This window comes from Larus michahellis, chromosome 9 (genome assembly GCF_964199755.1).
Source record: "Larus michahellis chromosome 9, bLarMic1.1, whole genome shotgun sequence".
Classification (NCBI taxonomy): domain Eukaryota; kingdom Metazoa; phylum Chordata; class Aves; order Charadriiformes; family Laridae; genus Larus; species Larus michahellis.
Window position 1 is genome coordinate 11,034,151 of NC_133904.1, and position 14,842 is coordinate 11,048,992.

General features: G+C 40.0%; 1 protein-coding gene across 4 annotated transcripts in view; it reads right to left on the reverse strand.

Moving 5' to 3' along the window:
- Nucleotides 1-14,566, reverse strand: part of SH3GL3 (SH3 domain containing GRB2 like 3, endophilin A3) — a 56,891-nt gene extending 42,325 nt beyond the window's left edge. The window contains exon 1 of one of the 4 annotated variants that reach the window (XM_074600819.1): nucleotides 14,239-14,566. In XM_074600819.1, the coding sequence (XP_074456920.1) occupies nucleotides 14,239-14,283 (45 nt within the window). In that variant the 5' untranslated portion in view covers nucleotides 14,284-14,566. The remainder of the gene's footprint in view (nucleotides 1-14,238) is intronic. The other 3 variants (XM_074600820.1, XM_074600821.1, XM_074600822.1) reach the window with 3 other exon arrangements.
- Nucleotides 14,567-14,842: the final 276 nt, after the last annotated feature.

Below are 14,842 nucleotides of genomic sequence, written 5' to 3' on the forward strand. Positions count from 1 at the left end.
TTTTCCATGACCAGAGATTTTTGCTTATTATATGACTTTATTGAAAATGCATTTAAAGAAAAGTCAGCTGTGGTCTAAAACTGTAGTTCAATTATATTTTTTTTTTTTTTTAAGGCTGAGTACATTAGTTTACCTTAGCTTACCAAGCACCTACCACTTCTTCCTGACTTCATGCCTTAAACACAACCTCAATGCCCACATGCAAAACTAAAAATATCACTTACTCAGAACTGATGTCAGAGAGCCCTGCCAAAGTAAGGGCTAGGAAAAAGCAGTAAATTTGAGTCTTAGAAATTACCTGGCAAATACTTTTAAGCACTAATACAGACCAACCAAAGGAGAAATATCGTAGACAAGATGTAGGCACTTTTGATAGTGATTCACAGCTTCAGCTCAAAGCTTGTGTATTTGGGTTAAATATTCTTAAAATTATCTAAGCTCTAGAGCTCCTAACACTAAAAGATATGCTGTGAATAGTCAGCAGTACCATTTTTAGTTTTTAAAAGTTACTATACAACTACACAATTATCTCAAGTAAGAAGTTCTTTGGCAGTGCCATAGTTTAGAGTGACAGTTTTAGTGACTCCATTATCAAAATCATCGACGATGGAGCCCCAGGTGAGCTGTACAGAGGAAGCGGAACAACAAAACTGTCAACAGAGGTTGTAGATAGCCAGATACACTGACGGTCAAAAGCATAATTTTTGGCTGATTTGGTTTAGAATTAACTTCTCACATTAGCATACTATTGCTCATCACCGCTCCAGCATAATGTTTATCAGCAAGACCACCTTGTATGCATGAAAAGTGACAAATAATCTGTCTATTGCTCTTTCAGAAATTACTTTTGCATCAAGCAGCAATGCTTACAGAATGCCATTCCACATAATCAAGTTAGAGATGTGTCCTTCAATGGTATTAAACTACTGCTTACACTTTTTAGCATTTACTCTAGCCTTGTGGATTTTATTAGGTCACTATTAAAATGTATTGACAACTCCTTCTCTTACCCTTACTTTTTACTGCACATTATTTTGATTTAAGTGGCATCCTTCCTACTTTTTTGAGCAGTCCTGTAGTTTCCACAGCTTTTAGTACATTGTGAAACACCCACATTCTTCTGCCACACAGTCAGTCCCTGTCAACCCATGCAAGGCAACGCACCTGTCCCTGTTGTACACGGATTGCACACTCTCCCTTTGAATCAGCAAGATTTTTTTGCCTCCTCTGCTTGAGAGGTTTCTTGTTTGTTTCTTTTTTTTTTTAAGCCATTTTAGTTGACAGTTTTCACAAGCCTTTAAATTCACATTCAGCATTAGAGCACTGTGAAGTAATGTGTTTCCTGTTCCTGTTCACTACAAACGCAACGGAGTTTTTAATGGTGTTACAGTCTCATTACCTCAAATATTTTGAAAAATCCAACAACATGCTCCCAGCAGCTCTGCATCACTGCTGACTTTGGTGGGATTCATGTGAGGTCCTTAGCAACAATACCCATGGGAAAAACAAAAGGACTTCAGGTATCTAACTCTCAATGCTAATGCAACCTGTGCTCATTGGGAGTTGCAAAACCTAAATGGAACAAACAAGTCTAAAACACTCATCTGTATCTCAAAGGTTTTAATAATCCATGCTCCTTTCAATCACTTCATAGAAAAGGAAAAAGTACCACAATAAAAAGTGGAAGGAAAACAAAAAAAAAAGGATTATTTTCGTCACTGTGTTCACTGTGACTAGTCTGGAGAGGAAGTAACTGCACATTTTTCTCTTATTTTTATAACTCCATTTCAAAACATACTAGTGGTTTTAGGCAGCAAGACGTTGTTACATGCAATACCACAAACTAAAATGCAGTTGGAGGTAATAGGGCTTCCCAGTCACACTTGTAAAACGGAGACACACCGTCCTGCATCTCCACGAGGCACAATTCATTCCAGCGGTAACAGCAGCACTGCAGAAATGCACCACTGACTCCATCCATGGGGCCAGAAAAGAACTTCCCTCAGCCAGCACGCAGAATTGTCGGTATTTCATTGTTATCCAACTTTATCAAATTCCATCTTCCATCACATGACAGAGAGAACTGGAGAAATTTTCAGGGCATAATTTACACACAGACCAAGGAGCTCTGAAGCACTAGTGCAAATGAAGTCAAAAGGCACTGTCCTCCTCTACTGGCACATGGCTTTGGAGCAAGAAATTCCTACAAAAAAAGGCAGTACATCCACCAGTAGCAAAACAAGCCAAGTCCCACGAAACAGAAACCTTTCACCACAGCTAAAGAGATCACTGAAGGCAAATCTCAATCTCCAACAAACTCACTTGCAATGAAAATGTCACAATTCTTGCATCCTCAATACAAAACAAAGCAATAGATATGGCCCTTTAAATCTTGATTAAACATATATGATATTTAAGAATGTAGAGAAATGCGTTCTTCATTATTAATAATACAACTCTAAATTAGATAGTATACAGAATCACAGAGTTTTCAAAATTTCAAATCGATGGTTGAAAAAGTAAGTACAAAAAAAAAAAAAGCAAGATTTTCTATTTTTTGACTCCTTTAAGATGTGCCACGTAGAATGATGTGCATAAAATTAGAGCCATAACTGACAGGAGTTCCAACAACGTCTGCAGTACTCATTTAAGTTTAGTTACTTTTTGGATTACAAAAATAAAGGATTTGAATATTTTTTTAATAACATTTGACCACTATTTTGAGCAATCCTTGTGAACGCACTGAATGCATCTTTATAACTGCATCAAACACACAGAAAGATGTAAGATTCCAGGAATACTAGAAGAGGAAAACAATTACAGACAGGCTTTTTCAGAGCAGTATTTTCTGGGTAGTAATTACAACTGGCATACCAACACTTGCAATTTCTGTACATGTAAGTCACTCAAATTTAGAAAATAACTGGCAAGTCAACAAAAACCGAGTTTTCCTTTGCACCAATCTAAAACAGTAATTTTGGACAGACCACGTATTTATTTCAGTCACCTGCTAGAATAATAATATGCATTACTAGAATTAGTGTCAAGGCTTCATATACGCCAAAATGCTGATGCAAAGACAGTTCATTTGATGTATTTTACATGTTCCAAGTGATGAACAAAACATTAAAGTTTACTCAGTCTCATCTACATTGGCAAGAACTGAACATCTGCTGAAGGAATAACTTCGATGATACACTGTGAAAAGTAACTAACAAGGCAAGCGGTTACTATTTTGGATCATAAAATAAGTAATGTTCCAAAAGAATACATACAGTCTTCACAAACAAACTTCTCCCACCTGAAACAAGGCTTTTCTAAAACTATCATTTTTCCAATTTTGTGTAATTTTTGAATAAAAGTATCACAGAAATTGACAACACTTGGCAAGATGACTTTATTTTGTAAAAAAAAAAAAAAAAAAACCAAAACAGAAAAAAGGTGAAACTTAATTTCCTCATTTTTTTAATAAATGTGATTTTGATATAATCCAAAAAAAGCAATTCCCAGAACTATTAGTACTTTTGTGCAAGATTAGCTATACTTCTGTGCATCTTTTCGCCTTGTATAAACAAACTTTTTGTTCATCAGATAAGAGTGAGCCGTACTAGTCTTCTGGCTGCTTCCCAAACATGCTGATAGACAGAGGCGCTAAGTGCAACGCTACAAATGCCTTGTACAAGCTAGCAATAGCACCAGACTTCTGGGTCTGAACTTGTTCTTCCTGCTTCGCAGCAGGGTGCAATCCCGCGCAGAAACGCTTCATTTCTGCAACACCAATCTGACTAGAACTCAGAAGTATGACAGTAACTAATGAAGATGCTCTAAAAGAGTGTTTCCAGAAAGGTTATGTCAAAAAAGCAGCATAAGAAGCAACGAATATCTCTGATAAAGAAACCATGTAATTCATCCTAGACTCCTGACACTGTCAGGGCAAGTGTCATTCCACACTGTAAATTCTCAGTTCTCATCTATAAGCAATGTCAATTTGCAGATATTTTTTGCCTTCGAAGAATGTCTTGCGAATATATTTTGGGCAGAGGCTATCAATGAGGAGTTTTTTCTGTCCAAAGGCGTAAAGATGGTAGGGGAGGAAATACAGGTTATATATAAACGCTATATTTATACATAGTCATGGAAGTACTATCACCAATTTCCATTTACCCACAGTAAAACTGGGCAAACTTTCAGTAGCAGAGAGAGCTAAAACAGTTCACACCTATGAGCTTTAGGGATTTTTAAATTTCAATGTGTTTCAAGATTTTACTGATATGATCTGTAAAAATATATATATACATACTTCAAACTGTTGAACAGATTTTGTGTAAAACTAAAACCACCTTGAAAAGAGTCCTTTGTTTCACCATTAGAAAGAAGCTGGAAACAAGAAAAATATTCCTCTACCACAAACAAGTCACATCCAGAAAACCTGCATTTAACGACAACAGGCACTAGGACATTGCCAACACCTGCTTCATTTGACCTGCACAGACCACAGCTCTTAGGCCAGACGGACACAGCTGTAATTTCATGACTCTATAGAAGACAATTCCGTCAGTAACTTCATGACTCTATAGCAGATAAATCCGTGGGATCATGACTTTTGAACATAAATCACAGATTTCATCACACTAATAAACAAGGTCACATTGTCTTTGAGAAGTGTGATCACCTTACACTAACATAGACATTTAGGTTGGGCCAAATCTGTCAGTACTACACAGACCCACAGGAACAACCGTCCACCATGCTCCAGCATCAACTGTTTACAATCTGGCAGTTGAGCAACTTTTGGGTTTATCAGTGCCTGCAGTCCCTTGGCGAGTCACAGAATGGCAGGGGTTGGAAGGGACCTCTGGAGATCATCTAGTCCAACCCCCTGCCAGAGCAGGGTCACCCAGAGCAGGTCACGCGGGAACGCGTCCAGGGGGGTTTTGAATGTCTCCAGAGATGGAGACTCCACCACCTCTCTGGGCAGCCTGTGACGAGCTCCTGTACCTGGCCCACTCAGAATAAATGAAAGCAGCAACCAAGTGTACAGTTTGAGAAAAACTTATGGGGCATAACTACTGATGACAGAAAGTATTTATCTTGGAGTCTCTTTTGCAACGTGCTTCCTCAAATATAAAGCTATTTCCGCAAGTAACTCCCTTCCTGCCTAAGCTTACCATTCACCTGTGTATGCACGTGTCTCTCTCCTACTGCTCACCGCACGAGTTTCCTTCCCATTAAATTAAACTGTTGTGACTGGCACCAGCACAAACTTAGGTTCAACACTACAAGGAAGGGAAAGTTCCACCGAGGAACAGAACAATGTCAGTGGTCTCTCAGCACATGGAGAGCTGTAGCACAGACCAGGGGAGCAAAGAAATTTTGCTTGCTCTCCCCAGCCCCCAGCAAAGGCAAAAAAAAGAAAAGGAAAAAAAAAACCAAAACAAACAAGAAAGCCCTACCTCCAACACCAACAGTCATTTTAGGTGCTTACTACAACTTACAGGGGAAAAAAAAACAGCTAGGGAATATTCAGATGCTAAAGCCATAAAGCAATAAACAGTTAATCTTAAAGGTAAGTAACAGTTGCCGTGTTCCAGTGCCTCCAGGCAGACATCCAAGCAGCTTACACCAAAAGCAAAATTCATCCCGGCATCTTTAAGAATCTTATTTTTTTCTTTGGAAGGAATTTCTAGGCAACCAACTAGAACTGCTGGTTCTGAATTGATGAAGAGCTATGATCTCTGAGTAATAATTTACTTTAATGGGGTTTCTTCCCCTCCTGCCACGCGCACATCTCCTGTGACCCAGATGCCAAGCTGACAGGTGCTACATTCTCTGTGGGAAAGGGAAAGCGTTCCCATGTCTGTGGCATTCCCTGACCGTGCAGATGGCACAGGCACCAAATTCCACTCCCTAGGTCTCCCAACAGGACTGCGAAAGGGAAATTCATAATTTTGAATCAAAAAAATGACTTTCTGACCTCCAATCCCACATCTTATTTATGACATTAAGTAATCTTCCCACACGGACACTTATTCTCTGCTGGGGGGGATATCGTTACCTGAAAATCCTAGTGTCTAAAACATTGCTTGCCCGTTCCAGAGGGGTATTAAAAACAGTTAAGTGAAAATACCATGTTCAGCCCTGCTGAACTTTGAGTCAGTGGAATTAGACCACATTTATATGGAAGCCTTAACCCAAACATCCTTTGCAAAATAAAAGATAATTTTAAAAAATCCACAGTGAATGCCACATGGTTCTTTTACACACCTTTTCAAACTCCAGCAAAGTTTGAAAGCAGAATTTCTAATGACTGGACATCGTATCTTTAGTCTGGAAACATCATCTACTTTTGGCTCTGCCACTGACCAGCTCCTTAACCTTGAAGTCACATCACCTTCAGGTACCTTATTTATTTGCATCTGTAAAAAAAGAATGGGAACAGAGAGACCTACCTGCATTTGCAAACCACCCACAAGGGAATAAAGGGGCTGTTACTACCTAGGACCATTTATACTTGGTTTTAATATTTTATGTCTTTTTTGATTGGTAAAAAAAAAACAAAAAAACCCCAACAAATCTTTTCCCCACTTTTTCAACTTAGATCTGTAACCTGGCTGCACAAGAACAGAAACTGCCAATCATAGAAAATGGAATTTTAGAACCCCTTGATTTCCTTTGAGTCCTGGATTCTTACAATCAGTTTCAGTTCCTAACCAGGCTAATTTCACTGCAGTCACCACAGTTCATTAAACACAGGTACAGTATCAAAAAATGTAATTTAATTAGGGTAGTACAGAAACAGAATTCTCATCAGAGGCTTGGCATTGTCCCTTGAATAGAAAGCACGTAAGGCCAAGTTATTTTTGAGTTTCTCATACACAGCTGCTGATATTTGAGATGTTGCAGGAAATTAACTGGTATATTCTCCCATCAGTGCATATAACTCTTAATAACTTTAATAAAAGAGACATGTACACAGTGATAGGACACTAGGGCTCTAGAAAATATAATTTAAGGTGCAATCTAACATTCGATTAGCACTTTTCTAACTGGACTTGACAAAAGCATTGTTAACAATGCATCTTCAACTCTCAACTAGTCATAAAACTCCAGCAGTGGCTTCCTTTCCATGAACAGGAAAGAGACTAACAATAAGAGCACAGTACAGAATTAGATTACCACAATATACTGAGGTGAAAGTGGCATTAACATGAATAGAAGCAGTTTGTTTTTAACAATGCCATTACAAAGTTTAGGGTTTATAGGGTTCTTACAGAAGGTACGAAGAATGGGACATATCTGAATTGTCTGCTTACAGAAAGTGTTGCTGTTTGGATGGCACCACTGAGAAAATGTGGTATTTAAAACACTTCTATTCTTCAGCAATAGATTGTTCTGTAACTGCAGCTATATTGTGCCACTGAATATATACAACTTTCTTACCTCAATAGAAACAAGCACTTGGACTGAGGTTTTATGGGCCAGATTCTGCACTCAGTTATACAGTTATGCTGCACATTCCTATAAGACTTCATTGAGTCATCCCAGATTTCTATCAGTGTAACTAAGCAGAATTTGTCCGTCTATATGTATATTATAAAGTCTGTCCCAAATTCTGTATAGGAATGCAACTTCTCGGTAGAAATATATCTGCTCAAAATATTTAAGCAACTTCAAGCAACACTTAGCAAGTGATGCTGAAGAAAATCTTAATGCAATGCTGCTGCTGTGCTCTGCTTCTCTGTTTGTTTTTCAGCACTGCAGGATTCTCAAGAGACTGCACTGCAATATATTACCCAGCATGTGCCGCAATGACTCAGGCAACAGCATAAGTTAGGGATGGAGCGCCAGCTCTCGCTCGAACTTTCAGGATGCCTGTGCAAACTCTTCAGCAAAGCCAAGAATCTATAAAAGGAGATGTGTTCAAGGAGAAAGTTCAGCTGCCATTCCATTAAGCTACACCATTTTCTATTGCAACGCCATTCAGACTTTTATATATAAATATTTTATGGGTAAAATACAACTAACCTCCTTCCAAATTGTAGCTGCATCACTGCTAGATTCCCAGTTTACAGCATTGTGATGCATCTATTGCAGCTCTGAAAGCTGCACTGTTAAAGGTTGCAGAGGGATATGATTGCTATCTTTTAATTTGTGTGCTGACTGAAGTTTCTTTTTCCTACAGTTATGCTGTACTGGCAGGCTACGTAGCAGGTGATAAATAAAATTGTAAATATGACCGTAAACCTAAATCTTGAGAGCTAGTTTCACCATCCTCCCAACTCCATCAGATATATTTTTTTTAATATTGAAAACCACCTTCATGCCACAAGGAACTGTCTTCCTATTTCCTACCTATTAGCCCAGTACATCGGTAGCAGGAAGCAAGCTTCAGTGGAAGCAGGGTGGGCTGCACAAACAAAGTCAGCCATGTAACTCAAAAGTGAGTGAGCGGGTGAGTTAGCCTTACTAATGCCAAAGGAAGAGGGGTGAAGTGCAGATCACTGTCGCCTTACTACACCCCGCTCCCCCCACCCCATGCTGATCTTTGCCACAGGACCACATTTCCCTCCCTTTCATCAGTTTTGCTTTGAAAGAAAAGTGCAATATGAGGACTTCTGCTTTTGCAAGCACTGTTTTCCATCAAAAAAGAAACACAAAAAAAAAAACCCAACAAATACTCCATGAACTAACAAGTCTTCAAAGATTTACACAAACCCTCAGCCTCTCCTCACATCGTCTTAGGAATTTAAGAGGAACAGCGTATAATCTACATTATAGTTTTATAATTACTGGATTGCATAAGAACAGTCTCCAGTCATAACACAGGTAAAAACAAACAATATTGTCTAATTAGATACCTACACAGAGAATAGAGGAATGTTATTTTTTGTCGTTGCCAGTGGCCAAGGGTTTACTCTCCTTTCTGAAACACATATGAAAACATCTCAGACAATAAACTAAATTCCAATGTCCTTTTCACCACTGTCCTATCTCCACAATTCTATAAGATTATATAGTTATCTAATAAAAACTAGGAACATGATAGAAGCTTTCTCTCTCTGCTAAGGTCTTGGATTCATCACTCCCAACTCAAGTTGAAAGGGCAGTATCTCTAACAGACTCTATGATAATAGCTTATAGTCCTAGGAAAGAAATATATCTGCACATAGACAATAATGAGTTTCTTTTCCTGTCTCACTGGCAAGTTCAGGTTCTCTTTGTATGATGTTTGTCTCTTCCTCAGTTTACCAAAGTACTTCCTTTGCTAGCAAGCACTTGTGTAAATTAAGTTTTTGTGTATTAACTCAATGTCAACATGGACTTTAAAAAAGGGCTTAAATACTATGTCTAGGCTAGTATCATTCATCTACAACATAACAGAAAAGAAAAATAGTCAGGAGAACAGAAAAAAGAAACCACCACAAAAAAAACCCAATCACAAGACTTATTCTGTCTGGAGAACAAGATGATCTTGATTCTGATCTGGTCTTCATTCCAACAGATTGGATCAAAATGCCACATTAATCAATGGAGTAAAAGCAGAAATCTGGGAGAGAAGAAACAGCATCTCTGCAGCTGCTGGTGATAGCCAAAACTTAAAAAAAAAAAAATTAAAATTAAAAAAAAAAATAGAAAAAGGCCTTTAAAAACATTGCTAAAAAAGATGCAGTACTTGAAAAGACAAATGCCATCCAGGATATGTAAGAGACAGAAGCACAGAGCATATATTTTATTACAGTAGGTTAAATCACATTCAGAAGGCAAAAGAGTTGTAACAGATTTTAGTTAGAAAATCTGCTCACCCCTAGGCTCTGTCTATAGACAATAGAGCCAGCTCCTGATTCACACTGTCTTGGAGCCTCTGTTTCTTCACTGACAATAGGAGAAGGTTTAAGAAACCAGTCTGCATAGGCTAACAATAACTGTTGATGCCAACATTACAAACAAGATATTCACAATAAATGGCAGTCATGTGTTTCCTCAAAAAAACTAGTAATTTCCACTATTGCTGAGAAGCTAAGCCTAAGAATTACACTATGAATAAGCTGTTGATAATGAGACTGCTGCTATACACAGACTTTAGTTACAATTGATTTAAAAAAAAAAAAAAAGAGAGAGAGAGAAAGAAAACATGTGAATTCAAGGTCAACAGCAGATTTCCTACGCCAGCATCACGGCTGAGCTCTCAAAACACCCTAAGGGAGGGAGGTTCTCAGCTCACTAGTCACCAACTGCTTTGAAAAATCACATATCTTTACACCGAGACACCAGCCTGGCTGCAGCTTTAGAGCAAAGCAGAAATTATAATAGCATCTGCTGCCTATTAAGTCTTTCTTATTCACTCTCTACACTTACTGCTTTTCTAAACAGAAACACCACTCTAAAAATACTCCCAGTATGCATCAGAAGATGCAGTCCTCCCACCATCTGGGTTATCCCACATGCACAACCACCATGAGAACAAGGCCTGCAGAAACAGAAGGCAGAGATACACCCACCTACATCAAAAGGTTTCAACCTGAAAACAGGAAAACAGATAAGATATGTCAGAGGCTGAAAGTGACAGGAGACAAATTTTCATCATTAACAGAACTCCCTAAAGGTTAATTAAAAAAACTTCTATTTGCAAATACATTAAAAACCAGAAAAAAGGCTGAATTCCATGAGACTTGTGCAGGAGTTAATCAGTTAATCAGAGAAACAACCTGCCCTTGCTTATCAGCCAGTGCAAGGTGGTAAGAAGCCACACAGTTTCTGCTTGGTATTTCATGAGTCAAATGAGTTATGCTCAAGGGATCGTCGCTGATCTTAAATGGACAGAACGGAAGTGATCCTCATTCCAGTCCACTGGAGTGTTTCAATTTAACCTTGTAACCTAAATAAAAGGCACAGTAAAGAAAATTCTAGTGTACCCAAAAGCTATTATCTGTTACATAACAGATCTATAACCTCTGGGTCACGTGTAAGCTTTGGGTCTATCAGTTACGTGATGTTAGAGGGAGCGATTATTAGGGTACAGATAACGGAGCAGAACTGCAGCTTTATATATTGAAATATAGAGAAAAATAGTTTAAACGCCACTCACTCTGGGGTGCAGAATTTACTGCAGTAATTCCAACAGATGCACATAACTCAAGAGTTGTCTTCTGAATCTCACTACCAGATACTTAGATGAAAACCTACACAGATGCGCTATTTTCAGTGGGGTACAAAATACAAATTGGATAAAAAAATCTAGGAAAAAAACATCAAGAACACTTATTGTGAATTAATGGATTACAGGCAGAGACATGGCGACTTTTTACTACACAAACCAAGTCTGCAATAGCGTGTCATGCCCAATTTTGGTAGAGGGTTTTAATAACCATAAAAAGTTAGCTGCTGACCTTTTATAAAGCAAACACTTATTTACTTAACCGTAACTTTAGATAAACCAAGCTGACATGCACCAGACAAACATCCCAGAAATGTCAACGGCATGTATAAAAACTTAAGTATTGCTTGCTTTTTTCCTGGACTCTATAAACTTAGAATTTAAGCCTATCCACAAAGGTGATCACCGCTAGTTAACACAAAAGCTGTACATAAAGACAAACAGAGGAGGCAGGCTTTTTACAAAAACAAAAGTGAAATGCCTTTCTTTTGCAAAAAACAGTTCCGCAACAGTTAAGTAGATCAGTTAGAGTATACAGAGTTAGAGAGTAACTCCATTTGTTTTATTTTACTTAATCTTTCTATAACTATACATCTACATTACTCTATATTTCAGTTAGCACTGTGGTTTGTTTCAGTTGAACGGAAGTCTATTTTAGCATGGAAACAGTATCTTCTGAAAATACATGGATCTTGCCACTTCTTTGATATTTATTCACATTTCTGAATGAATTTTTAAGTACGGACTGTCTTAGCCCACTTGCTTCACCGTTCAGATTTTTTGTCTTTAGGTTCTGTCAGCCTTCAAATATTATTCTTATTCCTTAATCACATGCCCTGGCTCAAGTCTCATTCCCTTCAGTATTCCTCAATGTCCTCTGGGAAATTTGCCAGTTTTTGTCATCTGCCCCCATTCTCCTTTGGGAACACTAAAGGAATTAATTTCATTCTTTCCCCAAGCAATGCCGGTCTCTGCTGTTAACAGTTACCCTTGGCATCTCTCATCCATTCAATACACAAAGGTATATATATGTCTCCTTAAGTGATCCCACAGTACTTTGAGATTTATCAAATGGTCTTTTGAGAAATACTTCTTTCATGCTCTGCATTCGCTTGTTTTAATATTTCGTAAAAGAATCTAGCTAAAAGATAGAGTGTCAATATTTACATTTTGCATGTTCCGCTTTATTTTTGTCAGTTTCAACAACCATTTAGTTTGTACCTTTATACCTGCGCGCATGGCAGATAAATAGATCAGTTATTTAGGCCTGGATGTTTTGATCATATATATGCTATTTCTCCTGTTATTTTTTCCACTATTACTGTGCCCAACATCTTATCTGAGTCCTTCCAGAATGAGTTCTTAAGAAGCGTCTTGTTTTTCCTCAAGCACTGAAAAAAATCCAATTCCAGCCCTGAAGAGAGACTTTTACAATCAATTTAAATTCTTTGCTCAGTCCTGCATTTGAAAATAAGTGGAAACTTTACCTTTGACCCACCCTGAGAAGGAGATTATCTGAGTTATGCATCACAGTTCCTTACTGTAATGAATACTGGAAGTCATACCACAACTTTTTAATAAATGTACAGTCAACTTCAATATATTCTATTATTCCTTTTTGCCATTGCTGCTACCTTTATCAGATCCCCTCCCTCCTTTTTTTTTTTTAATGTTTACCTGACCTCTGGGCAGGATTAAGCAACTTGCACTCTTCCCAGTTGCTAGACAAGACAGCATTTGTTGTGGTTACCTCTCTAACTTCCTCAGTTAAATACCTTCTGCTTCTTGAGTTACAAATTCACCACAGCAAAGGCTGCATCACTTACCAGCGTAAGTTAGGTGCAAAACAAGCCAAAATCTTTTATAAATTGTCCTTGGATTTGTTTACTGTCGCAGTTTGGACCGGACTGGCCACTGAAATGAATGACAGATGCTCTCCCCTACTTGCTCTCCCGACATTTACCCTGGAAGACCCATTTTCTCAAAGAAACAGTGGAAGCTAACTAAAAGATACAGATTAATGAGATTTTTTCCAGATCAGTACCTAACATGAAAGAAAGAACGCTACTGAAAATAAACATTAGATACAAATATTTAGCATCTCTATATCCAAACAAAGTGCACATTCTGCCTTTGGGCTGCTGTCAAGCCAAACGTGAAGAAGGACCTAGAAAGATGACAGCTAAGCACTCAATGAAGCTTGATTTTCTTCACTCTCACCAAGACAAGTGCAGTTGTCCAATCTGACTGAGTGGGTTACAGACACTAATTTCAGTATTACCATTATAATTACTGAGAGCCAACGGAAATACAGGTCCCTCAGGCTCGGAACAAGCAAGCAAAGCAGCTGAGGCTTCCAAACAGCTTCAGTGAGAATAACCCCACTGCTGCCACTTCCTGAAGCTACCTTGCCAACGTGGGGTTTGGGTCAGCCCTGTCACGCGACGTAATGCAACCAGTCCACCCGCTTCATGGAAAGGGGTTTTGCTCTTAGGAGAAATCAGCAAAAGTATTAAAGAGAAGCACGTTATAAAAGAGAAGAGATAATAGGAAAGAAAGGGGGCAGGAGAAGATGAAGGTTCACCCAGGAAAAGCTCTAAGAGTACAGCATCTATAAAAGGAGGGAAAACTCTAGAAACACATGATACCCTCTATAGGACAAATACATGGTATGCCAAGTAGGATAACAAACCAGTAGTTTGCGGAAGAACAACATATGAACTCTTCAGGGGAAAACTAGCACCCTACAGCCTACATCTTTAACGGAGGCCTCAGAGCACAAGCACAAACCCATCGCTAAATAACAAATATTAATGACGAAAAGAAAGACCCGAAGCCCCAAGCAAAAGAAGGAAAAGAGGGAGCTCTCTCTTGCAAGGATCAACCCAGCAGGCAGTGATACCCGGGAGGGCCCGGAGGAAAAGCCGAAGCAAACACCCCGGCGGTGCCAGAGAGGGATGCACAAGGAGCGGGTCGAGGGACCCGCTGCGCCTTCGGGCGGCCGGGATCGGGCGCGGGGCGAACCGCCCACCCACAGCAAAGCCGGCCCCCGCGGCTCCGCCGTCGGCGGCTGCTGCTCTTACCTGGCTGGCTTTGTGAAACTGCTTCTTCAGCCCCGCCACCGACATCTTCCCCCTCCCCGCGGCGGCGGCGCTGCCCGGGCCGATGGGCCGGCAGGTCCCCGCGGCCGGCCCGGCCTGTCGCTGTGTCACCCGCACCTACAGCCCCGCGCGCAGGGAAACATCGCCTCCCCAGCGGGCTCGGCGGGCGCCACCCCATTGGCCGCCGCCGGGGGCCCATGCAAATGACAGAACGCAGAGCCGGCTGCCCATTGGCTACTTTCGGGGGCTATGCAAATGAGGGCGCTGGGAGCTGCCCAGGCTGCGCTGTCGCATGGAGACAGCGGCGAGGGGGCGGGCGGCCGGCGGGAGGTTCCTGCGGGCGGGGGCGCAGCCGCCACAGCCAGGGCATCCTTCCGTCACACCACAGGGCCCATCTGTCAGCTCCCCGACTTCAGCCAACTGGTCCTGCTTCCAATAAGGCTCCAGTTTTCCCTTTATGGGTCTCATTTCTTGTATCTCCATGTAGCATCTCTCATTGAGCTCGTTCACCTCAGGTCCGAGAGTATACATCACAACTTAATGGTAGCTTTTAACACGTGAAAGCTCTTCACAGAATCACAGAACT